At 46.3% G+C, this 16979-nt stretch overlaps 1 protein-coding gene across 3 annotated transcripts in view; it reads right to left on the bottom strand.

Annotated features, from left to right (window-relative positions):
- Positions 1 to 4187: 4187 nt before the first annotated feature.
- znf609b (zinc finger protein 609b) overlaps positions 4188 to 16979 on the bottom strand; it is an 80304-nt gene continuing 67512 nt past the window's right edge. For all 3 annotated transcript variants that reach the window (XM_076018798.1, XM_076018806.1, XM_076018814.1), the window contains 5 exons: positions 14944 to 15031; positions 10721 to 13001; positions 10244 to 10619; positions 8610 to 8996; positions 4188 to 5809 (listed from right to left, as the gene is read on the bottom strand). In XM_076018798.1, coding sequence (XP_075874913.1) covers positions 5766 to 5809; positions 8610 to 8996; positions 10244 to 10619; positions 10721 to 13001; positions 14944 to 15031 — 3176 coding nt within the window. In that variant the 3' untranslated portion in view covers positions 4188 to 5765. The remainder of the gene's footprint in view (positions 5810 to 8609; positions 8997 to 10243; positions 10620 to 10720; positions 13002 to 14943; positions 15032 to 16979) is intronic.

Genomic DNA, 16979 nt, shown 5'->3' with positions numbered 1-16979 from the left:
TTCCTTCTCCCAAAAACCTGTCTGGGACACAGCATATTTAGCCCTCTGTTCACAGCTTCCTGGTCAAACTGATGCTTTGTTTGACCTTCCACATGTTTGGAAGGGAACCAGAGCAACAGCTGGAAGGGGGTGGGGTCACTCGTATGTCTGCAATGCTATAAAATCACCGTCAGCGAGTTTCATATTACAGAAACCTGAAAACATCCGACATGTTTTAACGTTTGAATTCTTCTGCTTTGAATTCCGCTGGTCAGTCCTTCAGCAATAATCCAGATTTCTCGACAGATGGTCTTCGTTTCTGTTCATGGTTCATTTCCGTTGGGTCAATCAGCTTCATGTTGCGTCTCCGTTTAGTGATTAAGAGAGTTTCCGGTCACTTGTCAAAGGCTTGTCACTTCGTTAATGTGGCTGTCTGGCTGAAAAAAAAGAACAAACGCCGGTGCTAAAATGCTCATTAGGTGGCGCTGTTTCCAGAAGGGCTGTTAACTCTGCCAGAGTTTAGGGCCCTCGTCACTCCTGAGCCATGAAAGGATCCTTCATATCTGCATGACCTTCAGAAAAACATCAACACTAATTCCTTTTTCATGCATTTGGGCACGGTTGGCTGTGCCTGAAGCTACAGACCTCTCCTCATTGTGCCTCACATTTTGTTTCACCGTGATGTCTCTACTCAAACCACATCCATTACGCAAAACAGTCCAGGTTTAGACCAAAAAGCTCACAGCCAAAAAACTTGTATGTGCGTAATAACCAGACGATTTTCAGTCCTTTAAACAGCTACAATTTCAGTGATGACATATTCTTTTGCAGATCCCTCCTTTTAATCCACCTTGTTGACAGCTTGCCGCCATGCATGGCAGCTGGACCACCAATGTGTTGGGTCAATGAACCCCAAACCAGTCAGCTCGCATTTCGAAGAAGACGAGGAGAAACTGGAAGTGACTGGGAGCCTTGCTGCTGCTGCTAAAGCAATTAGCACAATTGTAAATTGCCAGTTAATTCTGATCTGGTTCGTACTTTTACCAAACACTGAAGGCTTTTGGCAACAAAATTAAACGATGAGATGTGCCCCGGATTGCTACAAGGTAGTGACATGCACTTGATGTCGCACCAATAGGAATCCTCCAGCTCTCACTTCTGGCTACACTGGTGGGAAATTAATATTTTTCCCCCCACTATGTGTCAGACAGAAGGTTTGTTTATTTGCCCTCGGAGGTTTTTCCTCCTCTTTCAAAATGTTCTTGACCAGATGGATTCATGAGATTCATCCAAAGGATTCTGGAAACGTTCCATCTGGCAGGGCAGGTTACGCACAGCAGTCTGTCTCCTTCTAATCAAACTCTAATGAAGCCACTTCAGTGACATCGTCTTCAGAGACGGGGCCGACCGTCAGTGACGTCCCAGGAGGAATTCCCCGCTGAGGGTCTTTGATACTCTGCTTTTGTTCCCACGTCGAGGTTTGAACAGTTGCTCGAGATACGACGGAGCACTTGTACACTCGAGCGAAGCCATCCTGACATCCTCTCTGAGAGAAGCGTTTGTAACGTCCTTTAAGATTTCAAAGTCACTCAGCGCCAATGAGAGTTTCACATGAATTCGTTTTACTGCCTATTTCGTTTTACACGAATAGAAATGTCTCCTCTCCTGCCGTTTGCTGGGAAAGTGACAGATTGACCTGGAGCGGTGCAACAGAACCCAAACAGGAAGTGGCCTCTTCTGCTCTCCTGTGGCCAAACACTTCAGTACAGCAGTTCAACAGTGAATAATCATGAGCTGCAAACATTATTACACAGGCAAAGTTGGTTAATACTTATAGAGATATTGGAAATCTTCATTATTTAAAAAAAAAAAAGTTGTATCTCTCCACTTTCAACACCTGTGGGAATAAAGTATCTTGATCTAATCTAACAGAGTTTGATTTACAAATTGGATTGTACCCCGACCTCCAGAAATATTTTCAGTCCATCAAGTATTTGATTGGCCTACCTGTCTTTCCATTGTAGCGCCACCTGCTGGTTTGCCTTGTGCGTTACTAGCAAAGCATGTATCAATGTGCAGTTATATGTGGATAGGACCGCTTTAAACCGCTGTTGTGTGGAGGTGGATGGTTGCTTAGCTGTGTGGCCCTGCGATAAACTAGAAACTTGTCCAGGTTCCTTGTAACCTTCACCTGCTGGAAGCTGGGATCAACTCCAGCAGCCCCCAGTCGAGTGCAGGAGAAGCAATGATAGACCACAGGTGAATGGATGAATTGTCATCTTGATCATCATCTTAAAAGTCTCAAAAACAAAGCACACACACAGCCCAAGACAGATTCTCTCATAAAAAGATTTATTTTTTTTTGTTCCAGCCCAAATTTACAAAGGCAAGTTACAGAGTATTGTATAAAAAAGAACCATGGTAATGTACACTTTACACAAACTCCTGAAGGGCGGGACAACGGAGGGGCGGGTGGAGTGAAGTGGATGGGTGAGGCAGGTGGAGGCGGGGAGGGGGGTGGGGGGTCAGAGAGTTCTGAGTCTTCTTACGCAGAAAGAAAGTGAAGACATTGTAAACAGCCTCGCAAAAGTACCAGGAACCGGTGCTTTTTCTATTTTTTTTCCTTTATATTATTTTCATTTTTTTGTTGGGGGGAGGAGGAGGAGGAGGAGGATGAGGGGCTTGCGTGAGACAGTGGGTGGGTCCCGGGGGAGCGGGGCAGTGGTGGGGGAGGGGATGGGGGTGGGCGACGACAAAAACGAGCAAGTGTCTCTGTGGGTTGTCACAGAAGAATGTTCAACTAGGCACCAAATTGAGACGAACTGCTGGCCAATAAATATACTCTTCACCATGAAACAAAGACAGTCCTGCAAAATACAAGAGCCAAGCACTTTTCCAATATGTTGATAGCAAAACATGACTTTTCTGGCTTTTTTGTTTGTTTTTTTTTTAAACAATTTTTATTTTACACACCTTTTTTTTTCTTTTTTCTCAGCATATAGGGTTTTTCACTGGGCTTCGCGCACTACCGAGATAACACTACTACTCCCAGGGAGAACAAATGCACTTGTCACAACCATTGTCTGATAAAACTATATGTACTGTGTGCAGTCTGCTGGTACTAAAATAATTATAGAAAAAAAAAAACAAAAAAAACAAAACAAAACAAAAAAAAACAACAAAAATAACAACCCCACTGACTTTAATGACAACATCACAGCTGCCTAAATAATTACCCTCACAGGTTAAGTACAAGTTGAACACCACCACATTCAGCTTTATTCATGTCAGCCATTCTCCTTGACTAATGTCCCACAAAAGTAAGAAATAAAGGAGAGGAAAGGGAAACCATCCTGCAAATGTGTGGGACCAGAAACGGGCAACTCATCGATGGGGAATGTCCAAGAGCCTCGACATGGTTGGGGCGCTGCTGTTACCTGGTGGCTTTTGGCCTTAAAAATATATTGAAATTAGACGTGAGCGAGGTGGGGGGAGGGTTGCGGGGGGCTAGCATAGGAACATTGGAGGATCAATGCAAAAAAAAAAAAAAAAAAAGATAGAAAAGAGACAACCTTGTTGAAATTAAAGTGTTTAACGACAACGGAGTCAATAATCTGCTCATTATAGAACGCCTGAGAGCAGCAGCAGCAGCAGCAGCAGCAGCAGCAGCAGCAGCAGCAGCAGCAGCAAACCTTTAATAACTCCCCATCCAGGACCAATTTGTCATTTCCGACTGAACCGCTCCCAGCAGAAAATGTGCTTTTCTTCTCTGCGCGCCACCCCCGCACCCCTCCGAAAACCCTTCTCTCACACTCATAAACAGAAGCCATGTGAAATCAATGCAAACAGCATATGGATAGAATTTCACTTACAAGCCCTGAGGTACGACAGAGCTCTTATTTAAAGCCGAGAGGGGCCCGCGGGTCGAGCAGACCGTGTTGACACTTTGCTTTTAGTGCGTGCGAGTGTAAGTGAAGCAGACTTTCCCAGAGTGGCACCGCTAGTCTGAGGGCTTCCGCCCATTGGCCTGCTTCGAGTCATGTGAGCTCGAGAGGCCTGAGCTTTGCTAGGGTCTTGCCATTCCATTCATTATTACTATTCTTGTTATTATTATTATTATTATTATTATTATTATTATTATTATTATTATTGTTATTAGAAAAAGTTAGAAATTAGAAACCATTTCAGCCAAATTGAATTTTTTAAAAACTTTTTTTGGGGGTGGGGGGTTGGTCCAAAGGTCGGCCGCCGGTTGAAGCACCATGCTGAGGAAAATTGTTTCATGGTTGAAGCAGGCGCCATGCAAAGATCTGAGATGTAACATAGAGGCCCAGAAGCTCGATCAGCCGCGCAACCGGCGAAGCGCCGAGCGGAGGTGGGAGCCGAGCTTTGCGACGAGCCGGCTGAAGCGGAAGAATAAAACAAAACAGAAAAAAATAAAAAAAATAAAATGAAAATCTGGAGGGCGAAGAAGACGTGTGGTGACTCTGCAGCGCTGACACGTGAAGGTGACGGCTCTTCAGAAGCACTGCTCGGGGATAAATAGAGACATCTATGCACACAAAAAAAGTGGGTCGAAAGTCTATATTACAGCAGAAAAATACACGTCGGGTGAGAATTCACATTGTTTACAGAAAACAAAACTTGGCAAGTGAACAGATTTACAATTAATCCTCCCCCTACCCCCGCCTCCCCGTGGATCCAACACTTGCTCATGTGGCTTCACCATCGTTTAAGTGAGTGTAAATCAAAAGAAGAAGAAGAAGAACAAAACAAAACAAAAAAAGAATCCAAATGTGATGGCAGGGAAGGAAAAAACAAAGGCCAAATTCCAGCGTCAGACACATTCAAGGATGAACACAACGATGTGGAGCATTTGATCAGAACAGACAACGTGGATAGTGTTGATTCTGCGTTGAGGTGTGTGCGGTCCCTTCCAACAAAACGAACACAAAAACATGAGGAGATCATCCCTGAAACAAAACAACAACCGAGGGCTTGATGGGAATCAACAATGACCATGTAAAACTTGTGTGTGTGTGTGTGTGTGTGTGTGTGTGTGTGTGTGTGTGTGTGTGGAGGGGGGAGGGGCAACAAATAGTCAAAACTCCAGTCTCAGGCTCTCAAGTCTCTGAAGAAAGCAGCTTCTTCGCAGCCATATTTCCCTCTCCCCACCAAATACAGCCAAGCGCGTGTCAAGTGTCGGATATTGTGCCGCGTTCGCGGCGCCGTGAGGATTCACCCTCGTCGCCTCCGTCCTTCCGGTTTAGCTCCACTCCGAAAGTCGAACCCATCGACCGCCAAACACCTCTCCACTTCCTCCTCCCCACCCCCGCCGGTGACTTACCCCGCTCGTGACCAACAAAAACAATGCAGCCAAAAGAAAAACAAAGAAAAGAAGAACAAACCGGGGGGGGAGGGGAGTTAAAAGCTGTTCCGGCAGTCCAACAGTCTCTTTTTGCATTGTTTCTGTTTACAGTGCAAAGACTAGATAATCAGCGGGTCGGTGTTTCCCCTGCGTGGCGAGGCAGAGCGATGGCTTTGAACCTGGGTTAGTGTATCAGTCCCACGTCCTGAAAACTCAAGGGGTTTCATCCTGGGAGGGGAGCAGAGCACCTCCCCCAGCACTACCCAAAAAGACAAAAAAAAAGAAAAAGATAGTCTTGCTCGCCGCAGGGTGGGCTGAGGAGGGGGCAGCGGAACTAAAAATATAGATTAGAAACACCATTCAACTGATGTCTAAGAAGGAAACACTCAGGGGACGACGTTCTTCACATGTGAGCCAGTCACATGAATCTTTGCAGGGTTGAGGTGTGACGGTCAGGTTTGCCTGCAACAGAAGAAGTGAAAGGAAATGATTAGAGTCTGACAGCGCGAAACCAGCACTGAATCTTTAACGTGCCAACAAAACTTGGCCCTGACAGTCATTTTTCACGTCGGCTTCAGAAACCGTCGCAACATCTGCATCAATTTCCATAAGGATAAATACCCGACAAACACCCGTCACACAAGGTCTCGTCCACTGTGTTATATGCGTATTCCAGACATTTATTTTTCGCTTGAAATCTCTTCAAACAGCATATTTAGCGATTTAGCCCTCTGTTTATAGGCTCCATTAAAAAAAACAAAAACACTTTTTAGAGTGTCTTTCTAAAACTGATACTTTGTTTAATGTTACATGCGTTTGGCAGGAGACACAAACAAGAGGGTGTTGGGGGGCATGATAAAACTTGCTTTTTATGATAACACAAAAAGGTTTTTTTTAATCAGGAAGTTCACTGACTGGCTCCAGACACAATTTAACATTCACTGGTAAAGTAATTTTTGGGGTATTATAGGCTCTTTCATTTAAAATACCTATCACCAGGGTAACCACAGAATATTTTTAAAATGTGATTAATCGCCCCCCCCCCCCCCCCCCCCGCCCCCACTTTACCAAACAATACAATGTCCAACTATAAGTGTGACTATAAACATATATCTCAACCAGCTGTTTTTCTCCACTTTGACCAAACACACACAGTCATAAAAAAAATAAAACAGCCAAGAAACATCACATCGGGCCAACAGCACAAGAGTTTATGAACCATGTGGCTATGTCTTTATGAAAATACTTTGTGCACAGAGGGGGGAAAAAAGAATCACTTTTATTAATATTTAAGTGGCGCTAAAGCCTCTTGGAGTAAAGAGCCAGGCGTGTCCAATAAACTCTCAACTGAAAACACATTTTATTCGCCGAGGGACTGAGCTGCAGTGGCGCAGCGCCGCCACTGGGTGTCGGTGCAGGCTGCTCCGGCTGCGCGGGTCGGCGGACTCGCTTCCACGTCTTTATTATCGCCAATGTGATCCACTTGTCCTCAGAGGACCTACTTAGGACGGATAAGCTGAGGAGCTAAATGCTGCACTGCACACTGAGTTCGACAGCCGAAGACTCGCTGTGGCACCGAACTGCAGCGCCGACGCAGCTTCATCAAGGCTGACAGAACCAACCACAAGCTAAGAGTCCTTTTTCTCTCTCTCTCGAGACAGCGTACAATCTCAGTGCTCATTAAAGGCGTTTTGGGTGAAGTGACTGTGCGTTCTACGATGAAACTTGACTTCCTCTATCTTATCTTTTTTCCCGCCCTTTTCTTTGTTTTTGCGCCACTGCCAGTCTCTTGCGTCCCCCCTTCATCTCAGCAGGTCTTGCCAATCTCACCCCTGCGTAGCAACGGGAGAGAGGTTGCAATATGTTGGCAGGCAACAAGAGCTGATAAGCAAAGACCTACAACGAGCTGGTAAATATATGTCGATTTAGCAAGGACTGGCGGTTTCTATTGAGGGTGTAAAGTTCGGGTCGTCGATCCGCTGTAACAGAACTTCCTGTGTCGCTCCCGCGGTGGCTGCACCAAAGCTGTGGGGCCCCGTTTTTACATTTAAATAACCTGCATTAATCTGCCGTGCATGGAAAGCAGCTCATTATGCGCAAGAGAACAGCTAAGTGGAGCGATTCCCTGGTCAAACAGCAGAGATGGATAACAGAGAGAGGACTAACGTGAAGGAGGCCCGCGCACTACAAGATAATCTGTCTGATTTTCTGCCTCATACCACGACTCTTGAACAGCGAAAGGCCTGATTATGTGATGGTTCTGCAGATTATCGTGTCGGGTCTTTCACAGCAGAACGAGCCGCGTCGAGGATGTTTTCACACCCTTTTGAAGACGACGGGAATGGTCACGCAACGAGAGGCCTCGTGGCCGTCATCACCCTTTCATCTTCTATGCTCGGAGGACACACTTTATTTTTCATTAGCGCAAAGACGTCACGCAGAGAAAATGTGGAGAACAACTCAAACATTTTGCGCCTTTACATTCAGCACGGAGGCAACACTCAATCTCTACCCTGAGACCCCCCTCCCCTCACCCCCCACTGAGTGAGGACTAAACATGCTGACCCCGAAGATGCGTTTGAGCTCGTCAGACCGCGAGTTTTGCGAGCCAAGACTGACAGTTGGCAGGCGGAATCTGTTAGCGTGTGTTCAGTGGGATATCTTGTTCTACACCACAGAGCATAACAAGAAGAGCACCACCCTCAGGGTGAAGACGGGGACCATCTAGAGTTGCCAGTCAACCTCATGTGCAAGACGCTTAAATAGAAAAGAGCCAAGGCGGTATTTGACCCTGCAATCTTGTTTCAGCCACTGAAGACACTGTGCTGTCCTGTCGTGTGTGTTGTGTCATTATTGATCTTTTTTATTTATTTTTTTTTTTTACTAATCTTTTTTCAATTTCACTTTGGAGGGTAGTCCAGGAAGAAAATCATTGATCTGTTTTATTTAAAGAATGCATTAAAACCAGCTAACATTCTATTAGGCATTATCACATCAGAAATAAAGAAAAATTAAGACAACTATCTGTACATAGTAATACGAACAGCAGCATTAAAACAAATTACACAAAATTGGTTGGATGTTAAATCGGCATCTGTGATCAATTAGAAATCAACAGTTGAAGGGATTCAAGAAATGGAAAAATAAATTTATAAACTGAGAGATGGAGAAGAATTCAAAATAAACTGGATTCAATTGATAGAATAGATGGTGTAAGAAACCTCTTCTTTTTTTTTTTTTTACAAATCTTGCTGTGACCAACCTGTGGCGTAGGACAGGTCGTATTGCCCTGAGAGCAGAGGGTATCCCAGGTGATGGTGATGTGAGGGCATGATTCGCTGCGAGGGGGAGGACCTCGGCCGGTCCACGTCCCTGTCCCGGTCCCTCTCGCGCTCCCTCTCCCGGTCTCTTTCGCCGGCGGCGCCACGCTCCTGCTCCCTTTCCCTGTCGTGCGGCGGCGGCTTGTCGCCTACTGTGGGGGATTTGCTCTTGTATTGGCTGGCGTGTTGATGCAGGATATCCAGGGCTTTGGAATCCGGTGCCGTTTTGGTGACAGTGGGACTGGCGCGGGATTTGTCGCTGCCCTCCTCTCCCCCGGCTATTTTACCGGCGTACGGTGAGAAAGGGTAGCCCCCAGTCAGGTAGGAGCCTGTGACGGGAGGAGAGATGAAAGGTTGAAATCGCCGGGGCTTACAATGTTAGACAAATGTGACATGCGGGACGATAGATTAATCCTCGTGTTTGCACCAGTCAGGATTAATATTCAATGCTATTGATTTTTTGCCACTTTGACCTCCGGAAGAAAAAGAGTCACACTGGCTAGATGTACTCAGCATGATTTAAGCGACCCAATAACATTTTGTCTCTCTGAACAAGTAGGATTTAGGTCGACATCATATGAGGACATAAATTACTCAGATATGTGCCACTGAGATCAGATATTCTCCAGGACTGCACTTGTACTACAGTGTCTGCAGAGTCAGATCACAGTCTGTGGTAGCAACAGTGGCAAACCCAAAGCAAAAAGCCACTGGCGCCATACTATTGGGTCCCTGCAGATTTATCAGGAATCATATCACCACTGCAACTGCAAAATGGCTTTTCACCTATCACATGCTTAAGCAACACAGTGCAGCTTTTGCAGACAAGTCATCAACAACAACATCACCAAAAGTAATTCAGATGTCAGTAATAAATTGACAGAGTATTAAGACATGTGGCACAAACCCTGCCACAGTCTGTTGGGCAGCGCCATATCTGCACCCCGAGAGTCAACTGTTGAGAAAGGCAGAACATTTTCTCTGCATGGAATCATTTTGATCTTAAAATGAAAGCAGACGGTGTGAATATTTCAATGTGGCTGACCCACTTAACCAAATGCAATGTGTGGTTTGAAGAGTGGCTTTTGTTACTGCAGCCACATGGATGCTATATAGAATCTAATAATAGGACACACATAAAATAAGCCCCTTTGGAGACAACGTATGAGTAAGAAAAACTGATACATTCATTGTTGCAATGATGATAGCTTGATGATAGAAAGTATGCCCATACTTAGCTTATACTGCAGAAATAAAATGAAAAAAATGGAAGTGGTTTGGGTTTTATGACAATGTATATAACTTTCTTCCAATATCATGAGGCCTTGATAACTTTACCGGCATCAGCTTTAGCTACATTCTATTCTGGGTTTTCACCTTAAAAACAGACTCATTATCATATCAAGCTACCCGAGCTCCAAATATAACTGAAAGAAACCCAGACAACGACTGCAGCCAATGTATGGCAATTTCGTTTTCAATGAGTCACCTCAGGGATCCTGCTTGCACCAACAGTTGTGAATGACAATTCAAGTCGACAACAAGAAAAATCCTGAGAGTCCTTGTTCATACATACCTGGGTAATTCTGCATCATGACCGAGGGCATGCCCCTGTATCCGGGATGGTTGGGGTCATAGCCTTGGCCATAGGGGTACCCATGCATGTAGGGCATGTACCCTTGGTGCTGTGCTAGTGGTGATGAGAACTGCATGTGGGGATTGGAACGAGAGTCTTTGCTCATTGCGCGGTGGTCCTCAGAAGTGATCCTGAGGTCGCCAACCTCTTTACTGTCTTCTTTCGGCCCACTCTGACTGTCCTTAGGCCTGGGTCGGTCCTCTTTTAATTTACGTTCTCGTTCTCGTTCCCTGTCCCTTTCGTCCTTCCATCGAGGTTGCTGCTGCTGCTGCTGGTGTTCGTCCTCTGTTTGAGACTTCTGGCTTTCTGGGTATTGCTAAAGGTGGAAACAGTTTGGTGGTAATTAGCAACATTTTTAGACATCTTTCTCACTGCAAATTCACAGAATTACATTCAAATGCTGTGAAAGCTACTAACCTGTCTGTACCACATGGCCTGCTCCATCCCTGCCTGACCCCTTGACTCCAGCGTTTGCTTAGAGTCTTCCTTTCCATGGTGACCACCTTCTGTCAGCTTTATCTTCAGCCCCTCAGGTTGCTGAGCCTTTAGGTCCTCTGCCTTTATGGTTGCCAGGGATTTGGTGGAGGGCTCAGAGGGGGAGTCTCTGGATTTGCTCGGAGGCTGCGCTGACTTTCCAAGGTCTGACTGACTCGGGACCTTGGAGAGACCTGTTGGCATTGGGCCCTTTTGCTTCCACTCCTCTTTGATGGCCTCTCGCTCTTTTATGGCTATGTCTGACTTCTTCTCAGCGGCACGGTGCTGTTCAGCCATCTGTCGCTGCCGCTCCTCATACTGTTGCCGGTAGGCTGGGTTTGTGTTAATTAAGTGGTTATGGTAGGCTTGATCGGGGTGGTAGTAAGGAGGGACATAAGCATACTGGTTGTAGTAAAGAGGTTGCATGTACATGTTGGATCTTTGTTGGATGACCGATGGCTGTTGCTGCTGGGCGGCAGCACTGCCATCTGGTTTGCGGTCTTCATGAACCTCCACTTTGACTTTCTCTTCGCCTTGGTCCTGGTCCTCATCCTTTTTAATCTTAACAGAACTTTCTGACAGCGGCGTACCCGGACTGGGTCCTCCAAGACTGGGGTTCATATAATTAGGTGAGTAATATTGCTCATAGCCAGGATAGTACGGTGACTCTTTGTTGGCCGTCTGGTTGGGGAAGAGTGCTTTCTTGACAGTTTCTCTAACAGCCTGATCCTCAGTACGAACTTTGGCCCCTTCTAGCTTCCCTTCGCCGTCCTCACCAGCATCTGAAATGTCAGAGTACGCTGGGCTATTAGTTTTCACAGAGGCGTTGTCAGCACCATTCTGGTTGGCCCCATGGAGAGGTGTGAGGGGCTGTGGCATTCCAGTGCCATCTATCCGGCTGGCTACGCCGATAGATGGGCTTGGGGCATTGTCGGAAAAGCTGTAAATCTTGTCGGCTTCGGCCTTTATACTGGCTAAGCGACTCTGATGTGGATCCGAGGACCCATTGAGCAGTCCTTCACCCTTAATTACTTGGTCCGGAGTTTCAGGGTACTGAAGCTTCCCTTCCTCCAGTTTCCCTCCCTTTCCCGGAGGCTTTGGGCTGTCTGCCTCCTTTCCACCATCTTTTTTCTTTTTGTCTTTCTTTTTCTTGTCTTTAGAACTACTTGAGGCGGGATCACCAATGGCAGGAGCTTTGGGCTGCGCCCCTTTCATTTGAGGACTCTTGGGGATTCCTTGTATCATTGGGGTGAGACCAGGCGAAGAATTTGGATTTCCAGGAGGAAAAGAAAACATTTGCTGCGGTGCAGCGGAACCCGGCCCAATTGGCCGCGGTGACTTCATGTTTTTCTGTGACATTTTGTCCCCCTTCGCACTGGCGCTACCCTTCCTCGTCTTGTCCGATCCCCTCTTGTCATCCAAACCATCATTGCTAGCCTCATCAGTGAGACATATCCCATCTTCACACCCATCTGTCGGAATACTTCCCATTTCTGCATCAGCTTCAGCAACCTTCTTTTTGCCCTGCTTTGTGCCAAACTTACCCGGAGAAGGAGAAGGGCTTTGAGCATCAAAGTTCCTGCCTTTTGGCGTAACCGAACGCGCTGGAGACAAGCACCCTTTCTGTGATATAGACGCTCCATTACAATTCCCTGGATCGGGGTGGAGAGATGAGTCTTCTCCATATTCACTGTCTCCGTCCAACTCCAATTTGACGTCATCGTCATTGTGGGCACGGGCTTGATGATACTTGAGACCATTGATGTGTTTGTACTTCTTGTTGCAGTTAGGATGTGGACAGTCAATAAGAACCGGAGAGGGGCAGCTGCGATCGAGCGGAGGTGCCAGCGGCTCAGTCTTAATAGAAGAGAGAGCCGACGCACCGCTGTTGGAGTTCGTCCTCATTCGCTTATTGCCTTTGGTGTCCTCTGAGCTGGAATTGGGCTCCATGTCTGAGGTGGGCTTGGCCTTGCGTTTCCCAGTGGAGGAGGGACTGGCCTTGACATCCTCTGCATTGCTGTTTGGCGGGGTGCGGCGCTCCGACGGCGTCTGGCTCCCCCGCCTGCCCTTGTTGTTGGAGGCAGCGCGCGTCTTGTTCGTGGTGCCCTTGTTGTCCGACGAATTGCTGTTCTCATTGAGCGGGGTGTTGCTGTTGGGCCTCATTCGCTTTCCCCTACCACGGCCGTTCCGCATCTCCAGGTCACTGGTGGGGGATTCACAAAATCTGCAGTTGGAGAAAAAAAATCAATGCGTGAAAGAGCAACCTGGGTTCCCACCAAATCTCACATTTTTATTAAATTTGCTGTGATAAGATCACAAAAACCCTGAATAGATCCAAATTTTGGGCTACTATGGATTTGTCGCAACAGAGGACCTAAAATGGTTAAATTTTACAGGAAACAACTTTTTAGCCAACTTAACTAACTAAAAATATTTAATAGTCCACTTTATTAAATGCCATTTGTGCGGACAGACATCTTTAAATGTTACGCTCGGAGCCTTTCAAAAAAAAAGAAAAAAAAAAGGCACAAATAGAGAAACAGTATGTTTTTGACAACCGTACTTTTGAGCTTGACACACATCTGCTGGAGACAATGTGTCTCCTCGCTGCATTTCCTTAAATATATGTTTTAATGTTCGCCTGGATCTCATATTAGTTGCATGCTACACTGCAGTGCCAGCTCCTAGGCTGTAATTACACGGTGTCTGTACGGGAATCCAGAAAACAGGCACAACAGTCAGTAATAGCAGTGATGAGAATATAGCAGGGTTTACATCCTTCTGAGGGCGAAAGCCAAAATAAAAATCTCAATCACGCAACGATGTTTGCCACAGCTTGGTCCTTGTCTTCTTCTATCACACCACTTTGATATTTTTGCACCGTAGCTACATGACTTTGCAAGTGAAGGACAGAGAAAACATAATTTGAAAAGACATCAGCGAACGCTCTGGCTGCCTTGTAATCAAAACAGGCAGCCATTCAAATACTTAAAATAGCAGTTTGGCCTTATCTCTCCATAACAGTGAAGTAATTATCTTTCTGCACAGCAGTGAAGGTTAGTAATCTGTGACAAAGAGAGACGCTGCGCTGCTATGACTCACAGCTTCCTCTCCAAGTCTTTCCAAACAATTTCGGCCCCAGCAGGGAATGTGAATACATCCGCAGTCTGACAGTGGTTGAGGAATTTAGACTCATTACAAGCCCAAGTTTATATTCAGTCTGTTGAAAGCTCTCTGAATTATTCATGGCACGTCCCTAATGTAGGCTTGCTGCAAACTGTAGGACTACCTTGGTACAAATGTAGCTCGGCAACCCTCAGTTACTGTGCAAACTCCACTTACTGAACATTACTGTGATACACTGTGATACATTAGTGCCGAGCAGTCTCCCCCTATTTTCCATTAGCATTGCACTTAACCATGCGTCTCACATATAGATTTATTTATTTATTTTAACATTCAGACATAGTGCAGGGGTTGACAATCTGCTGCGAACGCATTTCCGCACGGCCGCAGAATGTTGCGTGGCAAAAGGCAAATGTTCCACATTAAAAACATCTGAAAGCACCGCAGACACAACACCTATCGGGGGAAATTGCAGCCTTTGTGATACAGGATGTTATAGACTGTTGAGGAAAAGCTATTAGTTCAATAATTGGATTCAGGAATCTAGCTTGTTCGAGCCGCTTAGCATTTCCACAACGGTCTCCTGGGATGGCAGCCGTTGGCCAATGAATCGTGTTCCTCCCCTCCTCCACGGCGCCGGAGATAAAGACAAACATGGACTTTGAAGGTCCATCTGCACAGGGGCGAGCTGGTGCACTGGGCCATATATCCTTGAGCTGATGCGACCGTGGCAGATTTGTATCATACGGAATACGAAAAAGGTTAAGAGACCAAGTGCGGCTGGGAAAGAGAGAACGCATCAATGATTCATGGCAATCATGAATAATTTTCTGCCCCGGCGTTTACAAATACCATGTGTGACAGTAAATCCTTTCAGCAGGGCAGATAGTGAGAGGCATCCGTTTTTAAGAGTGCCCAAAAAGAGATGCCAAGTGCACATTGGATGATGTATATTTATATGCTATGCTATGGCTCTGCTTATATAAATTGAAATGAATATTATTATCATTACTATTATAATTATTATAAAAGGTCCTTACCTTGGGGGAGCCCAGTCGTGTCGCGTACAGTCCAACAGGGTTCCCACGTACGTCTTGTTTCTCCAAGTGACATTGACGACCAACATACCTGCGAGACCAAGAGGAAAAGAGTTTTTGTGGTGTTACACAATTGACCCAGTGCCGCATTACGCATTCTGACAAAATACAAAATGTGCAGAGGCATGAAAATGACGCCAACGAGCGAGATAAATGTGTAACTGTGACAGCAACATCCATCCTTGTTGCTGCGGCCACGGTTGCTGATTAAAGGCAGCTGCACAGAAAAACAGTCGCGCAGGTCGACATCCTCCTTCATCCTTTGTCATACAGTGAACCCAGACGGCTCAGACTGGCTGATAGCCACTAAACCACTTGGATGGGACTCTACCTGTTTAAGATCCGGGCAGAAGATCCCGCTAAGACTGAACAGGTTGAAGTGACAGGGGAATAGTTGCTCAGCACCGTTTCCAAGATTGCAAACAAGATCACAAAATTAAAAATTTCCCTGAAAGGAGAATTTTATCTAGTCTTTTTATTTTGGCTGTCCTCTCATCTCACTTTACAGCCCAGAAAACGACTACAGGGAGAATATAGATACCATGTCCACAGCTAAAGCAAGCAAAGAAATAAACAAACAAAAAAACAGAACAGCGCTGAAATAAACTGATCCAGTGAGAACGGTTGCAGTTTGACAGACGGTAAACCGAGTGTGCAAGGCAAGCTCCTTGACTTCCCTGGTATCGCTGCAATCTGTCACTGCAAAAGGATTCTGCCTTGCCCTTTTGGCGGGTGTGAATTTGGTATCTCTTGGTGTGAGCTACAAAATCTGAACTGCACCGAGTTTGACACCCGACCTCGCATTTAGAATCTAAAATTAGTGTCCAAAGATCACACGCATGCATGCACGGGGACCCATGTAAGTTTCTCCTTGGGGAAGCGGATGCCGATCCTCTGACGACAACCCCGGAGTTGTTAAAATGTCAGTTTTTGGACACGCAGATTTTTAAATCAGGAACTTTCGTTCGCGTATTTGGAAAGGCAACAACAACGTATCCATTTTCATATCTCTATCCAGCTGGACAGTCACACACAGGAACGACCAGCTGGCAGCATCAGCTCCCTTCTAAGTCTCATTTCACACCCAGCGTCAGATTTTCACTTCCCATTCCAGCTGAAATCAGCCGTCCAACAAATTCCCCCAGATATCCGGAAAACGGCATGTTTAGCCCTGTGTTTACGGGCACCTGTCCAAGTGAAAGGACGGACTTCTGGCGGGTTCACCGAGGGGAAGGAGACAATGGGACCTTGAATTCAGAACAATACGACAATCACAAGCTGTGTTTGAAGCCTTTCTCTTGACCAGAGAGCAGAGCAGCAGTGACAGAGTCATGGAAATAATGACGATTTATCGCTCTTGATTGTACTTTTTCAGAAGCAAACGACGACCAGCAAGGATTCGGACGGCACGGGTTGGTCGGGCAGGACCAAATGGCACATAGAGGTTTTGAAATGTGCGGCTCCCCACCCCTCCCATCCCCCCAATGTTGACCTCAGCTTGCCACTTCAGCACTGCGGAGAAACTGGAGGCTGCGGCGAGCGAACTTATCTAATGGCACAGGAATGCTGGCTGGCAGCTTCCGTCCCCTCCGAGCATTTTATTAGCTCAGGAAAAAAACCTCTGCAGCTCAGTCACCCCGTTTTTCCCTCCCTCCTTTGGCCGCACACGCTCATTTCCGCCTTTCAACAGCCGAACCATCCCCCACACGCACACACACACACACACACACACACACACACACACACACACACACACACACACACACACACACACACACACACACACAGACAAGTCATAGTTTAGAGTTCATTCCTCCTCTTCTTCCTCCTGCCCACCTCCGGCATAAAGCAGGGCGTGTAGAAGACATTTGTACATGTTGACGGGAACCTGCTGACACTTGGCCACCAGTCTCCTCCTTCACCCCGTGGCTCCGGAAAGCACCGGAGCTCGGTCAAGGCCGGGGCCGAGCTGCAAAACC

This window comes from Nelusetta ayraudi, unplaced genomic scaffold (genome assembly GCF_046127955.1).
Source record: "Nelusetta ayraudi isolate G7.1 ecotype Tasmania unplaced genomic scaffold, CSIRO-AGI_Nayr_v1 ptg000002l, whole genome shotgun sequence".
In the NCBI taxonomy this organism is placed as follows: domain Eukaryota; kingdom Metazoa; phylum Chordata; class Actinopteri; order Tetraodontiformes; family Monacanthidae; genus Nelusetta; species Nelusetta ayraudi.
This window is presented reverse-complemented; position numbering and strand designations above follow the sequence as displayed.